Here is a 21581-nt window from a genome sequence, read left to right as displayed (position 1 = left end):
AATTTGTTCAGTTAAACTATACTTTATTATAATGTAACTTATACCCACGTGTATAAGTTATATACTTATATATGAGTTATATATAATAAGTATATATATAATAAAGTATATAATCTGTCAATGCCCTTTATTCAAGTGACTTATAATCAACAAAGCTTTTTCAACTAGCCTCTGCACTAGACCACAGCAGACCAGACCAAACCAGAATAATACAGTCTTGGAAATAGTCTACTCCAGAATGGAGTAGTCATTCATGCTAAGTGACATATAACCAAATAAATTAAAATGAGCTGGTTTTCAAAAAATCAGGTAATTCATAAAAACCAATGAGAAGAGACATAGTTTACCTGCATCAGTATGACAGGAAGTCCCCTCTGTTTTTATCCTATAAGTAAAGCAACTACAAAACAACCTAGTCATTTTCCATTCCCTATTTATGCTTCTTCAGTCATTTTCTGTCCACGAAGCCAGCTTCCTCTGCTTACCTCGTTGGTACACTCATTCTATTTTACAGAATGAGGTATAGCCTGATTCCAGAATGGCAAATAAAAGCCAATTGCATTTTTAAATTTTTTTATAATTTTATGAATACACTAAAAAATATCTAAAACTACTTGCTACAAGAAAATACTATAGATAACAGTAGCTATTCTCTTTCCACTCACCCAAATTAAAGAACTGTTAATTGTGGAAACCAATTCATCATAGTGAAGAATTTTACTTAAATAATTTAAAGGCAAGATAAATCACTTTAAAATTATGCTCAAAGATAAACACACTTCAATGTATTAATCCAAAAAGTTAGACATAATTAATTTTCCACCACTATATTATTGTGTTTAAACTAACAATACCAATGACTACTCTAGTGCTCTAAAAGGCTGGTATTATTCTTCTGAAACTAAACAGCCTATTAGCAGGCACTAACACTTCTCTAAAGTTTTTTTTGGAGGCGGGGAGAATTTTTTTTTTCTTAAAAGGAAAGGGCAAGAAGAAATTATTAAGAACCTGGAGTGAAAAATGAAAGAAATAATAGTCAAAATGAAAGAAAAAAAACCCACACAAATAGAAAAGAATGGCTTCAGTGATTGTATTTTCAGTTCTTCACACTATCAATAAAATCATTTCAATAATTAAGAATGCCAAAAAACAACTTAAGAAAATGCACAATGCCATTGTAACTAGTTTTTCTAAGCACCAATGGTACAAAATCTATACCAATCTATAATATATTTGTCATTAAAACCCACTTGAGAGAATTCTGGGATTGGAGTCCCCTGTGTTTCTCCTTTGCTGGCAAAGCAATAAAACTTTGTTTTCCTTTATCTTAAAAAAAAAAAAACTTGAAATAGTATTCAATATTACAAATGTTACGAGAACATAAGAAATAAGCAGGGTGAAACTTCTGCACTTGAAAATAGCTGACTGCAAAAATTCAACCTGAAGAACACAAAACAAAGGAAGCATTAATTCTATTTCTGTTAGATCCAAGATCTGATCTTTAAACTCTGAAGACACAATGTTGCAACAGGAATCATTCATGGATAGGATTTTCCTCCATTCTTTTTACATTTGTTTGTTTATTTTCCAAAGGAAAATCCCAAACGAGGGCAGTGTTATCTATCTGAAAGCATAAACTCAAGAAAAAATACTGACCCTAGCATATAGAATTTCAAAATCTAAAACACCAAACTAACTACACTATTTGAAATATGAAATGTCTGCCTTTAGCAGATAAACTAACAGCTTTTGCATTATTAAACACAACTCATTTCATATCACCACCCGCATAATATGACATCATATTGTTTCATATCAGCTTTAATATAACTGTAATATTTATTATTTCTACTTAACAATTACTTCATTTAATGTGGGCTCCTGTGTTTTTAATTTTTCAAGAAGTGACAAAAGTCATTTAACAAATATATCTCCCCAAATTCATTTAGATGTGTCTATTCTAATAACTTTCAAGAAAATGCTCTTTTTGTCAACTTCTTTTTTTAACTTATTTATTTACTTTAGTTTTCGGTGGAAACAACATCTTTATTTTTTTATTTTTATGTGGTGCTGAGGATCGAACCCAGCACCACGCGCATGCCAGGTGAGCATGCTACCACTTGAGCCACTTCAACAATGGTTTCAGAGTTTCAACAATGGTTTTCAGAGTTTCCTTTTCTTCTATGATGATAGTTCTTTTAGGAACCCAGTACTTTTCATTACAAAATCCTCATAGTGCCTTCTACTATATATTATTCTCCACATTGCTATCAGACATTCCCTTCCTTAAAAATCCAATAATAGGAGCAACATCATAACCAACATGGCAGGTCAGAAATCAATATAAGCAAGCAGGGGTTTCCATCCTCATATCAAATAAAGCAGACTTCAAGTCAAAATTTACCAGAAAAGATAAAGAAGGACACTACATACATCAATAAGACTTAACAATTATAAATATATATGCCCCCAAACAATGGAGCATCTCCGTTCATCAAACAAACTCTTCTCAATTTCAAGAGTCAAACAGACCACAACACAATAATACTGGATGACTTTAACACACCTCTTACACCACTGGATAAATTTTCCAAACAAAAGCTAAAAAAGAAACTATAAAACTCGATAATATAATCAATAAAGATACTACCTTGCATTCTATCAGATCATAATAGAATGAAATTAAAAATCAATGATAAAATAAAAAATAGAAGCTACTCCAATACCTGAAAACATACTAAGCTATTAAATGAACAATGGATTGCAGAAGACATCAAAGAGGATATTAGAAAATTCTTAGAGGCAAATGAGAACACCAATACAACATATCAAAACCTCTGGGGCACTATGAAGGCAGTATTAAAAGGAAAATTCATTGCATGGAGTTTTCTTTAAAAAAAAAAAAAAGTCAACAAATAAAAGACCTAACATTAAATGTCAAAGCCCTAGAAAAAGAAGAATAACTCAATTCACAATAGCTAAACTGTGAAACCAACCTAGAGGCCCTTCAATAGATGAATGGATAAAGAAATTGTGGTATGCATACACAATGGAATATTACTCAGCATTAAAAGAGAATAAAATCATGGCATTTGCAGATACATGTATGGAGTTGGAGAATATCATGCTAAATAAAGTAAGCCAATCCCAAAAACCAAACTCTGAAATTTTTAAAGTTTCAAAACTCTGAAATGTTTTCTCTGACGAGTAGATGCTGATCCATAATGGCAGTGGGGGGAGGGAGCATGGGCAGAATAGAGGAACTCTGGAAAGGGCAAAGGGGAGGGAGAGAAAGGAGGGACACGGGCTAGGAAAGATGATGGAATGAGATTAACACCATTACCCTAGGTACATATGTGAAGACCTGAATGGGGTGACTCTACCTTATGTACAACCAGAGAAATGAAAAATTGTGCTCCACTTGTGTAGTATGAACTGAAATGCATTCTGCTGTCATGTATAACAAATCAGAACAAACCAATCAATCATATATTCCTATCAACAGATACAGAAAAAGAATTTGATAAAATACAACAGCACACATAATAAAGATCTTATCAAACTAGGAACAGAAGGGAATTAACTTCCTCATTTTGGTAAAAAAAATTCAACAAATCATACTTAATGGCTGAGAAATTAAATGCTTTAAGATTAGTAACAAGGCAGGGATATTGCATTTTATCATTTCTATTCAATGGTGTACTGAATGTTCTAAACAATGTAATAACACAAGAAAAAGAAATAAGAAATTTAAGGATTAAAATGGAAGAAAAAGAGCTCTTTGTTCAAAAATGACATGATTTTGTAGGAAATCCCAAAACTCAATATAATACTACTAAAAATAAGAAGCAATTATAGCAAGGTTATAAGGTAAAACGTTAGCAAAAAGAAATTAATGCTTTCCTGTACTCCAACAATAAACAATTAGAAGATGAATTTTTTTAAAGTACCATTTACACATTAGCATAAAAACAGAATATTTAGGAAAAACCTAAAAAAGTATATAGAAAAAGAGCTGTATGAGGAAAACTAAATAACTCTGATGAAAGAAATCAAACATCTGAATACATAAAAAGATACTGCATGTTTACTGATGGGAAGGATCAACAGTGTTAAAATGTCAGTTCTTCCCAACATTATGTACACGTTCATTAAAACTCCAATACAAACCCCAACAGGTTTTGGATATCAAGAAAGTGAATGTTACTTTAATATAATAAGGGCACAATAATATATTGTAGTACTGGCGAAAGAATAGACAAATAAATGAATGGGTAAACAGAATCCAGAAAGAGATCCACACAAATACAATCAACTGGTCTTTGAAAAGCACCTGGAGATCCAATTGACAGTTTTTTCAAAGAGATGCTAGAACAGTGGGATATTCAAGTAAAAATCAAAACTTAAAAAAACTAACCTGCATATAGACAATGACCTCCCCACACCTTTTTATAAAAATAAATAAATAACTCTAAAGGAGTCATAATCCTAAATATAAAGTCATAAAATTCAAAACCCTAAAACTTCTAAAAAATAACAAAACATTTAGTGACACTGGCACTTCTGAATAAAAGAATTCTTGACACACACCAAAAGTATGGCTTGTGATAAAAAATTCCTAAGTTAGACTTCATTAATATGAAACACTGCAGCTTTGTCAGGCACACTGCACAGAGAATGAAAATGCAAGCCACAGTCCAGGAGAATATATTTGTAAAACACACATTATATGGTTTAGGACATACTCAAAAAACTAAACATAGAATCAACCCTATGACCCAACAATTCTACTCCTATCTATATGTACCCAGAAGAACTGAAACAAAACTCAATCGATATTTATGTCAGTGTTCAACTACAGCATTATTCACAATAGCCAAAAATTGGAAACAACCAAGTGCCTATCCAACAGATAAATATAGTAAATACAAAGAATCTTCTAATTTAACAATACAAAAGGCAGCTTAGTTAAAAAATAGGGTAAAAGACACGAAGAAATCTTCACTAAAGATATATAGATGGCAAATAAGAATATGAAAAGATGGTCAGCATCAAAATGTAGAATTTGTAAAGTAAAAAAATGTTTGAGATACCATTATATACCTTATTATGGTTAAGTCCAAAATGCTGAGAACAGCAAATGTAATAATGTAGAGCAACAGGAATTCTCATTCATTGCTGATGGGAGTGCTAAAGAATACAGCCACTACAAAAGATGGTTTAGTAGTTTCTTATGAAGTTAAACATATACTCTTACCAAAAAATTTAGCAATTGTATTTCTAGGTATCTACTTACAGGAGCTGAAAATTTATGTCACAGAAAAGGCTGTACTTAAATATTTACTGCAGCTTTATTCATAAATGCCAACTGGAAACAACTAAGATGTCATTCAATATGTTAGTGGATAAACTATGGTACATCCAAACAGTGGAATATTATTGAAGACTAAAACAGAAATGAGCTATCAAGCCACAAAAAGACACAGAGGAAACTTAACTGCATATTGCTAAGTTAAAGAAACCAGTCTAAAGAGGCTATGGTATTCTGGAAAAAGTAATGTCACAGATAAGAATTAAAATATCAATTGCTAAAACGGTTACATTGGTAAATTTGTATACTTGCGCATATGCACATATATGAAAAATAAATTAGTAAAAATAAAGTGGAGAAAAGATCATTGTTTACAGGAATGGGAAAGGGATAAATTTGTGGCACACAGGTAAATTTAAGTGCAATGAAAAGACTATGTCTGTACTACAGTACGATACATTACATTACAAATTTGGCAAAATCCATAAAACCTACAACAGGAAGAATGAATTCTAATAAAGACTTCATTACAATAATATTGATATTGGTTCATCAACCATTAACAAAAGTAAGGCACCAATGCAATACATTAACAAAGAAAGTTGGGGGTTGCTGGAGGTAAAGGAAGGAATTTATGTGAATTCTTTCTCAATTTTTCTATAAATTTAAAACAGCACTTAAAAAATAAATTAATTTGTTTAAAACAGTTCTTTTTGACACTTTCACTAGTCAAATTTTAAAAATATTTAAGTAATTAAATAGCAAATGCTATAGTATATATACATTCAATAATTCATAAATTCTTTCAGAAATATGCCATCTTAATTCTTTTCAAGAATGAACTTAGAACAAAACTGAGCAAGAGTCCTAGAAATATAAAATGGTACCAAAAGACAACAAAATATACACATCTATACTGATGACTTATTATTAGGTAAGGTTTCAGTGCTCAGATGTTTATTTTCCTAAGTGAATATTATAACTTTGAATGACAAAACTTTTTAGCTTATTAATTTTGGAAGAAAATCTTCCCTACATAAGTATTTTCTAATCTTTGTAAACAATCTAAATGTTCCTCCAGCTCTAGTCTATCAAATTACTATAACAGTGATTACCCTTTTAAAACTTTATTAAAGTAGAAAAGGCAACCAATCTGTCTTCATACTAAATGACCCTGGATGAAGCTCTGAGTTTCTGTTATATTTTTTTCTTTTGTTTTCCTCCCAAACAGGTTATCCTTACTACTTACATTGTTTTATGTGTCTGTCTTATTATCAAATACTGGGAGGAAGAGAGAATTGTCTAAATAATCATGTTAGCACTTTATCATAAATGAGAGCAAACAAGCAATGACCAGATTTTGTAAGAGAGAAGGAAGGTGGCAGGAAGACTTTTCCTTTATAAAATTACATAAGACCAACAATACTTTTTCAACTATCTGATCCTTAGCTATGTGTCTAATAACTGGAAATGCTTAAAATAATCATGCATAAAAAAAGGTGTACAATAATATGAATCATAAGCTGTTACTTAAAACCATTGTATGTCATTCATTGTATACATATCACAGTTTTTTTTCAAACCTTAAGTATTAATACAGTAAAGGATTGAAATTCAGATCAAAACATGGGTTTACTTGATCTTCACCAATAAAAAACATACAGATAACACAGTAGTTATTATCATCATCACAAATAAATAATACTCAAAGTCCAGCTAAAATAGGTGATTCTTCAGAAAGCTAATTTTGGAGGTTATTATATCCATTGGTGGGCACAACAAATGATTCTGGAAATTAGGTAATATTAAAAATTTTGCCAATCAGGATAAAATTAAAAAATGATCAAAAAAGAGGAAAAGTAACTAATCACAACCATCAGTAAGATTTCTTTTACATATATTATACTTGGGCATTAAAGTCAATGAATTTTTTAAAAAGCAAACATTTCTGTGGATAAGAGGAATAGGAAACAACATCCTACTAGTGAAGTAAAAATGAAGAATTAAATAAAAACCAAGATTTATAATTTAGGGATGGAGTCTAAGCAAGATTATTTATTTGTATACCAATTTTATCCTTAAAAGGATGTCAAGGGAATTTATAACTATATACAATATAATAATTAGGTGACCAAAAAGAACTTGCACTACAAGTTCATTAGATGGTTCAGTTTAGTAGATGATTATTAAACACAACAGACGTCACCTTCCACATGAAAATAGACTATTTTAAAAGATCTTGTCAATACTTTGAAGAATTCCATTTTAATTTATAAGAACCTTGATCATGGCACTATGGTTGTAGCTCAGTGGTAGAGCGCTTTCCCAGTATGTGTGAGGGGCGGTGTTTGATCCTCAGTACCACATAATAAACAAATAAAATAAAGGTATTATGTCCAGCCATAACTAAAAATATTTTTTTAAAACCTTTGATCATTATTAAAAAATCTTAATTAATGAAGTTAGGTAAAGGAATATAACTGCATTCATGTGATTGCTTATCAGCTTAAACAGTGAATTTTGAAAGTTGACACATTTTTTAATGGTTATAGGAATTTGAATTGAAACTGAAATCAAATAAATGTATTAAGAAAAATGTATTCATATGCATAAATAGTAAATTTGATAAAAAATGGATGATGAATAGCTTAGACTATACAAATATAAGTATCAATTTTATATTTTAGTTTATACTTTTATCTTCATATTAAAATTTTATTCAGAGCAAAATATAATTAATTTTTATAAACATATATGTGACAAATACAAAATGAAGATGTTAAACTGTTTTATAAAATCCCAACTTTAAAAATTTTAAGTTTGGTCACCTGCAGTAACGCACGCTTGTAATGCCAGTGGCTTGGGAGACTGAGGCAGGAGGATCACAAGTTCAGAGCCAGCCTCAGCAATTTAGCAAGGTCCTAAGCAAATTATTGAGACACTATCTCAAAATTTAAAAATTTAAAAAAGGATTAGGGGTGTGTGGCTCAGTGGTTAAGCGCCCTTAATCCCCACACCCCCCCCAAAAAAAAATCAAGTATTTTTAGAGGAACAAATCAAGCATCTGTTGTTCATTTATCACTTTTAATATTTTTAATTAATTCTTTTAGGCTATAAACAAGTACTTTTAAATTAATTGATGTTAAATAATTACTACTAAAATGCACTAAATTACTACCAAATAGTAGGTTTTGAAGCAGTATTTCATGAGCAGATGTCTATTTCTCTATCTATGAAATATTAATTTTAAATGTGTTTTGCTATTTAATATTATCAGAGGTTAACATCCTTTTTTTGTTCAAGTCCAGATGATTCACAGTTCTGGCTTCGTGGCCCATAGGATTTCTGTGAATTTAGGCTCTACCAGCACAATCTGAAAGTAGACAATAAGTAATTAAATGAGTGTAACTGTATTCCACTAAAACAAGCAGCTGGACTGCTACAGTAGTTTTCCCCGTCCTGCTACCTCTACTGTATTTATAGAACCCGTGGTCTAATATATATCATTTTATAGAATAAATTGCTGAGGCTGGCTCTGAATTTGGGATCCTCCTGCCTCAGCCTCCGAAGCCACTGGGATTACAGGCATGCACCACTGTGGGGGACCAAACTTGATATTTTTAAAACTGGGATTTTATAGAACAGTTTATCATCTTCATTTTATATTTGTCACAAGTAAGTTTTAAAAAATTAATTATTTTTTGCTGTAAATAAAATTTTAAGATAAAAGTATAACTGTAAAATTGATACATATATGTGTATAGTCTAAGCTATTAACTATCCATTCTTTTTTTAAAATTTACTATTTATACATATAAATAAATTATTCTCAAACAATTATTTGATTTCAATTTTAATTCAAATTCCTATAACCATTAAAAAAATGTGTCAACTTTCAAATTTCACTGTTTAAGCTGAAAAGCAATCAAATGAATGCAGTTATGTCCCTTTACCTAACTTCATCAATTAAGATTTTGACACATTGTTTCATAAAAGTATTTAAGTATATTACTGACTTCATAACAATAATTTAGCATGCATCTCTTTTAAGAATAAGGGCATTAGCACTCACAAGACTAATTTCAAAATAGATGGCATGGTAGAAGATAATGCTAAGTGAAGTTAGCCAATCTCAAAAAAACAAATGCCAAATGTTTTCTCTTATGTATGGAGGCTGACTCATAGTGGGGGAGCATGGGAGGAATACATGAATTCTAGATAGGGTAGAGGGGTGTGAGGGAAAAGGAGGGGGCAGGAGATTAACAAGGATGGTGGAATGTGATAGACATCATTATCCAAAGTACATGTATGAAGACAAGAATCGATGTGAACATACTTTATATACAAACAGAGGTATGAAAAATTGTTCTATACGTGTAGTAAGAATTGTGATACATTCCACTGTCATGTATTTAAAAAAAACAAAAAGACTAATTTCATAAATATTCCATAATATAACTGATATCAAAGGTCCATATTTGAGTTTTCTCAAATATTCTACAACTACCTTATGAAACTCTCTTTTCAATCTAGCATCCAATCAAGATTCACATATCTAGCTAATTTCTGAGAGATAAAGACCAAATATTTTAAAACAACCTATTTGTATATAACATACGCTCTTTTCTCTCCCAGGCATTCTTTGGAAAAACTATACAAACACAATTACTCCAGTACTCTTGCAAGAACAATTCAGCAATGGAAGGATGTTACAAAAGAAGTGGGGGGAAATTTGGATTCCAATTATCTCTGTAGATCGTTTCCCCCATAAAACTAGAACAAAACTGTAATCTTATCTTAGATGGTTAAACATATTAAAAATATATAAGAGCATTCACTCATCAAGCACAAAGGTTTCTGACCTGCCAAGGTCAGAAGAAATTTTAATACTGGTATCACTAATAACTTAGTAATAACAATGATTAATTCTTCAAATACATCATTTTATATAAAGGAACAAAATTTTGTAAAAGTCTACAATGGAGTTTCTCTACCGTTCACTGAAAACAGCCACTTTTTAAAGATTTAAAATACTTTTTTTAAAACCTTTAGCTTTAATTGTAGCTTTAAATTTTGTGATTATCAAGTTGAATGAAGTTTTAATCATCCCATAAGGCTGGATAACTTGCATATTAGGCCCACATGCTAACAAACTGAATTCTTCAGTAATTTGTTTCAATGTTTTTAAGCTTTTCCTAAAATATGAAATTATACTTTAAACAATGCCTTATTATACAATATTATAAGAATATATACTTCTGATAACAATTTTAGTATTCATATTCATAGAATATGAAAATTTTAGCATCCACTTCCAAATTTTTTAAGGTCAAAATGAAGCAATTTGTCACTGCTAAAACATCTGAGAATTTAAGATTTTCAACAGGATACTGTCAAATTTATCAAAACAAAAGAAAATCATTATTCTAACGTTTCATTTTCTATGTATGTTCTATACACGTGAATGCAGAGTATTTTCCAGCGTAAATTATATACAAACCTTAGGAAAAGGAGTCCTAAATCTGCAATTGCCTTCACTGAAACCAATGAAAAATCTATACACGGCAATGGAACTGGCATGCAAATAAAAGAACTGTCAAGACATGTATTCCGAAAAATAAGCCTACAATAACTATTTTAAAGGCTGTGTGTGGTCTCACCCATATATTTTGGCAAGATGCACTTTATCCAACCACAGTTAAGATTCATCCAAAAGCAGTGGCACTGGAGAGCCTCTGTCTCACCTGTCAAAGTTGAATAACGTTGTTCCAAAGACCACCATGAGTCCATGGAGAAAAGCCACAATGCTACAGCTGTTATTGATAAGCAGTTTCTAAAGGAAAAAAAAAAACTTCAAACAATTAAGCAAATCATCCTTAATAGAGATTTAGATAGACAATGATATTCACATTTAAATGATGAGGTGACAATTACCATGCCAATTCTGAAATAAAACATTGACAAAAATTTATAGATTGGAATCTCAGATGGGATGTTTCATAAGCAACACCAACTTATAGTCTTTTCTATTCTTCATCTAATAAAATTTCTATACATTTATCAATTTGAAAACTCTATTATGTGCTCTTATGTAAGCTTTAAACAACATCCTTTCTAAAGCCTCAAAATATATCTAAATTACTAAGGTACCAAATTCATCAAAATTGCTTAAATCTGACAGCTAAGAGCACAGCAGATTAAGGTTTATAAAAGTAACTCTAAATATATTAAAACCTGATTTTTTATTGGTTGTTCAAAACATTACAAAGCTCTTGACATATCATATTTCACACATTAGATTCAAGTGGGTTATGAACTCCCATTTTTACCCCGTATACAGATTGCAGTATCACATCGGTTACACATCCACGTTTTTACATATTGCCATACTAGTGACTGTAAAACCTGATTTTTTAAAGAAGATGTCTTAATACTGTTTTGACCACATTATAAAAGCAGTTCACATTTTTGCTTTAGGTTACTGGGTAAGGTACAAGTAGATTAACATAAAGAGCAATAAAAACAATTACTCTGAAATGTCTCAGTGGATAATTCAAATGCCACCCCTCACCCCATTCTGGCAATAAAGGACAACTTAAATCATAATGAAAATACCTGGCTATATAGAAAGTTTCAATAATCAATGATCAGTATCTCAAATTTTAACTCTTTTCCCTTCTAGATGACAATATCTTCTAACACTATTACATACGGAAACAATTCAAATGAAAAAGAGAGATGTCCCTTTGTGACTTTTCCAAGAAAGCTAATACTCAAAACGTTCTCACGTAGAGCACTTTCACCCACAATCAAGTCCTATAACACAAAGGCAAATTACAGCACTACTGCAATATACTGTGATGTCCCAGAGTTTCAATTACTGTTTTCTCTTAGGTACAAAAGTTCTAAAAAGATTAGTTTCACTTTTCCCTGGATACGTTTACCAGCAGCGTTTGGATATTATTTTTCTTTGGTTTTGTCAGTAGCATGTTTGATATAAATTTTATTAAGTGGTAGTGTATGTAACATTGCATTGTGGGTAGTAGTTTCCTGCTTTAGTCTAGCCACATCCTTAGCTGTCATATGAGCATGTTTCCTATATTTTCTGCAAGTTGTCACCTTTTTTTTTCATCTTACAAAAGTGACAGCATTAGAAGATGAATTGTTCTGGTAAACATAAGAAATATACAATACTCTTACAGCTACATTAATCAAGTATGGATCATGCAGCATTTCAAAGAATGATCAAAGAAAAAAACAAAGTAATCCTGTGGGTTAATATCATGTGAAACAGTGTGTTAATGTAATTAGCATAAAGGAAGGATTCAAGAAAGCCAAAGCAGTTAAAAGAAAGAAAATCTCTGTAACCAGATGCCAATATTCTTTAACAAATGAGGTATACTATATCAATCTGCATATATTGTATATAACAATTTGCAATGAAAGTCAAAAGCTTCAAATCTACTAGATAATTCATTAGTGCGAATTAATGTCAATATCCCTTAGAACTTTCAGAATCTACTTTGACATTGTATAAGATGTCAAAAAATGGAAAGAGAAACAAAGAAAAAAAAAGCAAAACAAAAGAAAACCTGGAAGAAAGAAAGAAGGAGGCAGGAGACAAGACAAATAGAAAAAGGGAGAGACTGATACTGATTTAGTATTTTCTCTCCTGGCATCCAATTTCTACATAATATCACATTTAGAAACATAGCTGCTCAAACTAACCAAATGAATTTATTCAAACAATCAAGGAAATGATGACATTTGGGTTTTACCATGATCAAATTAAAACAAACTGAACAAAATAAAGTTATTCTCATTAACAAAAAAGTACAAAATAGTACCTTATATACTTAAACAACTCAGACAAATAAGCATCTAGTTGTATATATACACATATACTTCACTAAAACAAGGAAATGGAATGTCTCAATCAAAATTTTAAAAACAAAACTGTACATATTTTACTAATACACAAAGTTTCAAGTCATCAATACATATTGTATAAGCTTAAGTAGCTATATATATAATCTAAAAAAATTGTCAAAAAAATATCGAATATCAAGTTAATAAGAAAATCCCTTGCTAAAGCCTCATAACCAGAATATTTAAGCAAAGTTAGAATTTCTACAATTTATAAAATTGCTACGAACTATTTGCTATTGTTTTCAATTAAAAGAAATTTTTAAAAACAGCAAATATAAGTAACAATCTCTTTTAAAAAAAACCCGAAATGGACACAGTATTAAGAAAATAAAACCATTATATTAAAATACAATCATTACTTGAGACAATAAAAATGAATTCAAAACATAACAATGAAAACACATGTAGCACTTAAAACATTATTATACTGTTATATTCTATATGTCTTGGTATTTTTAAAAGCTCTACCAATTTTGACAAATTTTATTAATATAAAGTAATGGAAAGCAAGACACTAACTGTTTCAGTTTTTTGGACACTAATTTCAAGTCCAAAACTATTTTAACAGCATTAAAAAACGTAATTTATACAATGGAACTTACAACCAATGTCTGATTATAAGGATAGTATAAATCTATAATCAAGGGCTTTATCTACAATGACTGCACTGAATCGAGCTCTCATCATCATATGTAGTAAGCCATTTCTAATGAAACATTATTGATTATCAAATATGTACCCTGGGGTTATCACTGTATTTTTTTTTAATTTTTACTAAAAGAGATATTTGTTCCAAAGAGGAATGATTTAGGACGTGAAAATACATGTGGATAATAAATATAAAAACTTTAATAAAACACATGATTTCACTATCTTTCTCCTGCCAGAATTTGATGGGCCTTAAAAAACGACAGAAAGGACATATTCAACAATATCTACTTAACTCTTTTAAATGAGTATAAATCCTCACCCAAAGATTAAATGCAGGAGGGTTACCTTTACAAAAAGAGAACAATCTATTAAAAGACAAAAGAGACGTTAAAAATTATTTAAATTTATTTCAGGTCCATTTGGAGAACCAAGTACATAATAAAAAAAAAATTTAAGGAAGGGAATATTTGGCAATAAAAGTTAGGACTGTGAGAAGTGTAAGAGAATCTTGATGCAGAAACTGAAAACTCATTTCTAAAAGAAAAGCATGGGACTAGGGACACAGCTTAGGGATTGAATGCTAGCATATTCAAGTCCCTGGGTTCAATCGCCAATACCAAAAAAAAAAAAGAAAAGAAAAAGAAGGAGAAAAGCATTTATTTGCTTACTATAATATAACAGCTACCCAAATTTTTTCAATTGTCTGTCTCTGCTACTAAATGTGCATATGGAACTATGTTTGGAAATTCCACAAATTATATGGACAAAATCCTTTTATTTACTTTTGATAACAGAGATCACACCTTATTTATGAAAGGGGATAACTAACTTTTCTCTCCACTGCAAGAATACTGCTTGTTAAATGAAAACTTTTACTTTTTAATGTAAAATGTGTTCACATGCACAACAAGAAAAGATCAAATCTAAATTTAAAATAAATCACCAACATGTATTTATGGAAGTTCATTCTGAAAAAGTTCAGGATATCTAAATAATAAAGGACTAAATCATTCCCATGTCCTCTCACTGTATTTTGAATAAATTGAAAATGTTTTTGAAGAATCTTCTGAATATTTTTGTCTAGTTATCTTTATCTAATATGAACTAAAAATTGATAATGAGCTGTGCTAGGAAGAATACACAGCTCTAACACCCTTCTGTGCCCTCACTCTATGGTACACTCCAAATAATATTTTGTAATTCACTGTCTCCGCCCATACTCCCAGTCATTTATTTCTCGCCAACTTAGTTACTATCACAATAATAAGACACCTCACATGCAAATTCAGAGTGGTGTAGATAAATGGCAAAAATGCCTAGAAAATTGGTCTATTCACCTTTATAGTTTTCGTTGAAAAATACCCCATTGCTCCCAACTGATGAAAACAGGAAACAGTATTCATAAATATAAAATTCACTGCCTATGATATATAATCATCCTAATAAGAAAATGAGTTCTATACATACATATCCAAAGGGGCAAAAAAAAAAAAAGACAGTTTCCCAAAGATGTTTTCAATTTTCTTCTGAATCAGAATTAGCAAATCGAGACGACCAACATATTCTGTCTGTGTGCATTATTCCTTACTACACACAGCATTTTGTAATTTATTTCAAAGCTTCCATTATAAACAAAAAAATACAGCTTCTGTTAACCCACTCCCTTCTGAGCTCATAAAACATAATACTGAACAATCCAAGTTATAGTATTTTACTTTATATAAGATTCTCACTCAAAAACTGTTATGGTACAAACTAAAGATTACACAAAATGAGTACATTTCCTGAATAACAAAATTAGGATAAAATAGAAAACTAATATTCTTCCAACAAACTATAACATGTTATATATATAGATTACATGTTATAGTTCTGCCATTTGTTTTTTAAGATCTTCAAAGTAGTCGTGAGATAAAGGTAGACATAATATTAAGTGATATTAATTACAACTAACCTTTATTTTAAGGTCCACAATCACACTGAAAATAAGGTAGACAGACATGATTTAATATTTGTAAAAGAATCCCCAGACTAACACTTTCATGACAGCCAATTATAGTCAAGCCCAGCAAGCAGTTTGCAACCAGACCTTAAGAAAGGTAAACTTTTTTTTTTGCAATGAGTTACAGATTCACAAGTTTAAGAAGACAAGAAAAAGGAAAACAGAAGGAATTCAGCCACCCTAGCAAATATGAAGCAGACCCCAGAATGTGATACAATCCAAAGATGTAAATTATTGTAAATCATCACTGTTGTTCAGAATTTCACACGGCCTCTTGAGCCAATTTTGCTAACTTTTCCACAAACATAATAATGCTAAAAAGAGAAAGGAGGAGGGAGAGAGGGAGAGAGACAGGGGTAGGGAGAGAGGGAAAGAGGGAAAGGAAGGGAGGGGGAGGGGGAAAGGAGAGAGGGAAGGAGAGAGAGAGGGAGGGGGGAGAGAGAGAGAGAGAGAGAGAGAGAGAGAGAGAGAGAGAGAGAGAGGGAGGGAGGGAGATAGGGAGGTGGTAGGAAAGGAAAGCCCTTAACTGCAGCATTCTGTTCTATAAATGCTTAACCTTACAGGAGTTTGGTCTCCTTCAGTTTGTATTCTATCCAAATCCTCATGACTCACAAAAATTAAAAAGCTATATCCCTCTGGATGCCAGGAAAGGCCTTACCACAAGCCTTTTGTCAGAGGGAGAGAGAGGGGGAGAGAGACAGAGAGAGAGAGAGAGAGAGAGAGAGAGAGAGAGAGAGAGAGAGAGAGACAGAGAGAGAGAGAAAGGAAAGAGCAAGGGGGGAAAGCCACAGTAGTAGGCAGTCCCACTTTACTTTGAGTACTGTGAGGTCACAAACCACATGATTCTGTCTCTCCAGTAATAGTGCTTGCAAAAAAAAGGAGTTTTAAAGCTTTTGCTTTTTTGGATTGTGTGAATGCTTCATTCGCCTCACAAACAACCACAGAACCACAAGTGCGGTGCAAACTTTCTCCAGGAGGACAGCAAGAAGTCTCTGGTTTTTAAATGGTTAATCTCCGCAGGTCACTACCAGCCACCGAGACCAACAGAGTCAGTGAGTGCTCTCTAACCACAGTCTATGCAATAATAGTAGGTCCTTCAAATATTTGCTCATTCTCTTTTTGTTTTGTTTCCTTGCTTTTCACATGTTACCAGCTACATAATTTCTTGACAGAAAAAAATAAATATAAAGTCTATGTACTCCAGGCATACTGTAAAACTAAAACAAGATTTGGGTATGGTTTGTATTTTCAGTTTAAGGCTGCAAGCAGTATTTACAACAGAGGGTACAAGTTCTATCTGGAAAAAAAAGGAGGGACTATGGCATCAAACAGCCTCTTCAGCACAGTGACACCATGTCAGCAAAACTTCTTTTGGGGTAAGTATTACCATATTTTAAAATCCTGTATTAATCTGTTAAACATAAAGGTTTGATTCTAAAACTGCTAGCTTTTTGAGATAATAGCATATTAAAGATCATAATAATAATAATGCAGTTTTGTTCATTACAAATTGAAAAATGAAATGCTATAAATATTTGCACTTGGCATCTGTAACTTTAACTCTCAGAGTAATGACTTGAAATAGACAAAATTAAATTATATTCATTAATCAAAATGACTTCCCAGAATTACAGAAATGAGATGTTAAAACAGTGAAATGTAATATATTTATCAGCCCTCATTAGAAAAAAAAAAATCTGATGCTAAATTAATCACTGCTATGACTTATCGACAAAGCAGCTCCCAATATTTGAGAAAACTTCAAAAAGGAAGCAATTTTACAAAACAGCACACCACAGAATTAATGCAATGTTACAGTCTACCATGTACAATATAGAAATAAACCTGCAGTAAAGTTAACAATTTAACCAGCTCAACTAAAAGGAATGTATTTATAATTTTAAACTGCACAAGACAACTACATTAATTTGTTTCTAAACAACTTTATATAACTGAAATATACATTCAACTGAAATAAAATCATTCTAAGTATATTATAGCTGTTTTTAAAAGACCTTTAGAGTTGCCCAGGATATTTAAAAGTTCATGGAAGTCTTTTAAAACGTACATACAATTGTACTTTTCTATATATTTTAAGTTTACATCTATATACTGTTGCTCATATATAGCACTTCTTATAAACATAACAGACATCAAAATGTCTAAGCGTCTTTTAATCACATTTTTGGACCTACCAAAATGAATACCGTTTTTAGTCTCATGAAAAACAAAACTCCTTAAGGATACCCTCCCTGTATGATTTAAAAGAGCCATACCTATTAAATCATGTTCGACTTTTAAACAAAACAGGCATAATACAGTCCTTTAATATTTAGTATTGATACAGATATATAAACATTCAACATTCATCAGCTGACATGGTATTACTATAAAATATCTAAGCACTTACAAGATGCTCCTTATGGTGTCCAACATGTTCCAGCTACAAGGCAGTTTTTTAAATTTTTCTTTTATCCTTTAAAATAAATCCTTTTGCTATATATACCTCCATTAACTTAACTTTGCAATTTTCAACTAACGATTGGAGTTTCCCTTACTCCTCCTACTTCACACATTTTAACTGGCTACTACTAGAGGATCAGTCTTAGTTTAGGTCAAAGAGAAATAATAAAACCTGAAGTAGGGAAAATTTCTCTTACAGGTTAAGGAAGTGTACTTTGTATTTTACAAAAAAAAAAAAAAGTAAAATTGCTGTAATAACTCCCTCAATAGCTATAAGTGGGTCTCCTCAAAGTTACAATACATATAATATAGTAATCAAAGATTATTAAAATTTTAATGGTAGGTGTTAAGCATTACTCTAAAACTTTCTGAATTTAGGAAGCAGAAAATAACTACAACTAGACTGCTTTATAGCTCATGTTATAATTATAGCCCATACATGAGAACTTTCGCTTACTACCCTAGGAAAGAAATGGTTTAAAATATTGTTGTACAGAAGAATTAGTTTTAACAGGCACATCAAGCAGTTTAATTGCTCTTTCACAATATTACTTAGTTTTTTATTTTAAAAATAGATTTTTCTAACCAGTTCGGGAACATCACAAGTTTCAAGAAACACCTCAGCATTACAAGTAAAGCTGCCACAAAGAATATGTTAAAATTGTCCCCAAGAATATGTTGAAATGCTCCTAATTCTAACTTAACAGGCATCTTATATTGCTGTCACATTCTCAATAGCCAATCAATAATAAAATTTCCAAAATCTAAGCCAGTTCCTAAATAAGACATAAAAGTAAACTAAATAAAGCTCATCTTGTGTTGCATGTCAAACTTTTTTACCATTTTAACTAATCCTTCCCTTTCTGAAAAGTTTCACCCTCCCCCCACCACCAATCCAATAGTACTTTTGAGTCTGGATAGAAAACTAATTATGAATCCACTACACCAGACTAATTACAGGTGAGTAGTGGACATTCTTTATAGTAGTGTACACTCATTGCACACACCTTCCCATTCCATAATCTCTGTCAAGTTTAAAACCTCACTTTAGACTTTACGTTTTTGCAATGATTATCATAACCACCTAATAAAGTATAAATATAATAAGTATGTGACCCAATTTTGCAAAATAGAAATTTTAGATGAAGAACAAAGCACACATTGACCAATTACTGAACCTCAAATATAATGAGCTAAAAATGTGTGTGTGTGTATAAAAAAGAAAGAGAGTGTGAGTCTCAGTGTCCTTGATCTCTTGGTATATATTTCACTTTAAATTAATCAAGATTTTTTAATATGTGCTAATCAAAATCTGCCCATTATTTATCATAATTAAAACCTGTTATAAACAGACTGACTAATCAAGTATCTTACAATTAAGAACTTATTTACGAAAATATATTTGCTGACTGATTAAATTTCTACTGAAAATCTTTTTAACTGACCAAAGTAACTGATTAAACATCACGTGTGAAGAGTGATTTCCAAAACAATAATTATGCTCCATATCAATAATACTTTTATAGTTTAAAGATTTACTAGTGACAAAGTTTTATAATTTGCTCCTAAACAAGAGAGCTAAATTCTGCTTTCCAGGGAGATGAATTAAAAAGTCAAGAACAAAGAAGACAACTATTAAAAAGTGAAAAATACCAATGCAATTTCCAAAGACTTATATTATAAATTATTTTAAATTATGAAATTCTAATTTTACAAGACAAATTATTGAAGGTTTCATTTTTAAATTTTTTAAATGTTAAAATATATAAAAAATTCAAAAGACATCAAAGAAAAAGATCTTGTTAGTGTGTATGAATCTCCAGATAGTCTCTATAAATTACAAAAAAAGCATGAAATATGCATGATTACATTATGATATATTTTAGTTCTTTTAATGGAACAAAAATTAATCTATTCAATTACACTCCGCAAACTAATCACTAATAGTCTGACTTATTTAAATCAGTTATGCTAAAGTTAAATCCAGTAAGATATAAATGTTCCAGTTTGTTAGAAGAACACTGAAATATTTGATGGTTAAATAAACTGTGGGGGCAGGGGTAGCTAACTCATTGAAGATTTTATCAAACACACAGAATTAATCTTTATTGAATAGAACCATTCACAAATCAAATCTCACTGTACTTCAATACTTTCAAGCAGCGCTAATCAATTACAAACCTTTTCTAGTGCTTCAAAACTCATGTGCTTTCAATTTTACACACTGGTGGTCCTCAAGTACTATATTGGGGCTGAGTTAAGACATTCTGTATCACAACTTTTTTTTTTTAACAAATATTCATCTAGAGGGCTTTTTTTCACTCTCTCAAGAGCTGCTCAAATGAAAATTGTGGTAATATTTTTATACTGTACTTCTTTGTTAAAGCAAAAGGTTAGGGGTTACCTAAATACCTCAACTGTATATATAAAAAAAGGAAAAGGTAAGTATTCATATAAAAAAATCCAATGGGACTGAATTATTTATTTTTGCATTTCCTATGATTAATGATGCACCCGTGCATACTTGAACACCCATGGCAAAACAGGGTAACATCAAAATGCTCTCCAAAGCACACAAATACCAACCTTCCATGCTATTCTAACACTTGTTAGACACTTGTTGACAATTCTATGTCAATAGTGAAGTCATGCAAAAGCTCATCATAAGCATTAAGATTGAAAATTCTATTACTTAAAGTCTTTAGAGACATATTTATATAAAGAATTCACTAGAACTATCTACCTCTGCAGTGTCTCTTTAAAAATATTATACATGTGGCCAAGCAGACAAATACCATTAATTCAATATGAAAAGAAAAAAAAATCCTTCCTGCCAAAACCAAGATTATAATTATAATTATACAATGCATAACTATTTTTCTCTAGTCATTTACCAAGCCAGGCTTATTAAACGGGTACTAGCAAAATCAATGCAAACTTAGGCAGAGACTTCCTAACAGGTTACCTTAATGCATTACTTTTTCCCTCTTATGTCAATGAACTCTAACTTCTACCCAAAAAAAAAAAAAAAACTACCACTAAGCTACTATAATAAAGATAATGATAAATTTCAATACTTGACTATTTTCTTAAGAATTCTGTCTAAAGTATGTGGAAAATCTTCATCAAATCTGAAATGTTTTAATATTTTAAACAAATCTTTAAAAGGAACTCTCACATAATGAAATAATATACCTTAGTACAACCTCTTGTCATTTCAAAAAG

At 31.0% G+C, this 21581-nt stretch overlaps 1 protein-coding gene across 4 annotated transcripts in view; it reads right to left on the bottom strand.

Annotated features, from left to right (window-relative positions):
- The window catches only part of Supt3h (SPT3 homolog, SAGA and STAGA complex component), a 468296-nt gene that overhangs the window by 398629 nt on the left and 48086 nt on the right, over positions 1-21581 (bottom strand). Inside the window, exon 2 of one of the 4 annotated variants that reach the window (XM_046426145.2) lies at positions 11056-11144. The exons of the other annotated variants lie outside the window; for them this stretch is intronic. Coding sequence (XP_046282101.1) covers positions 11056-11093 — 38 coding nt within the window. The 5' untranslated portion in view covers positions 11094-11144. The remainder of the gene's footprint in view (positions 1-11055; positions 11145-21581) is intronic. 4 annotated transcript variants of the gene reach the window in all.

The sequence above is a fragment of the Marmota monax genome, unplaced genomic scaffold (assembly GCF_021218885.2).
Source record: "Marmota monax isolate L192 unplaced genomic scaffold, Marmota_monax_Labrador192_F-V1.1 WCK01_AAM20220418_F8-fsc00187, whole genome shotgun sequence".
NCBI lineage: Eukaryota > Metazoa > Chordata > Mammalia > Rodentia > Sciuridae > Marmota > Marmota monax.
The sequence above is the reverse complement of the archived record's forward strand: the minus strand, read 5'-3'. Positions and strand labels throughout refer to the sequence as shown.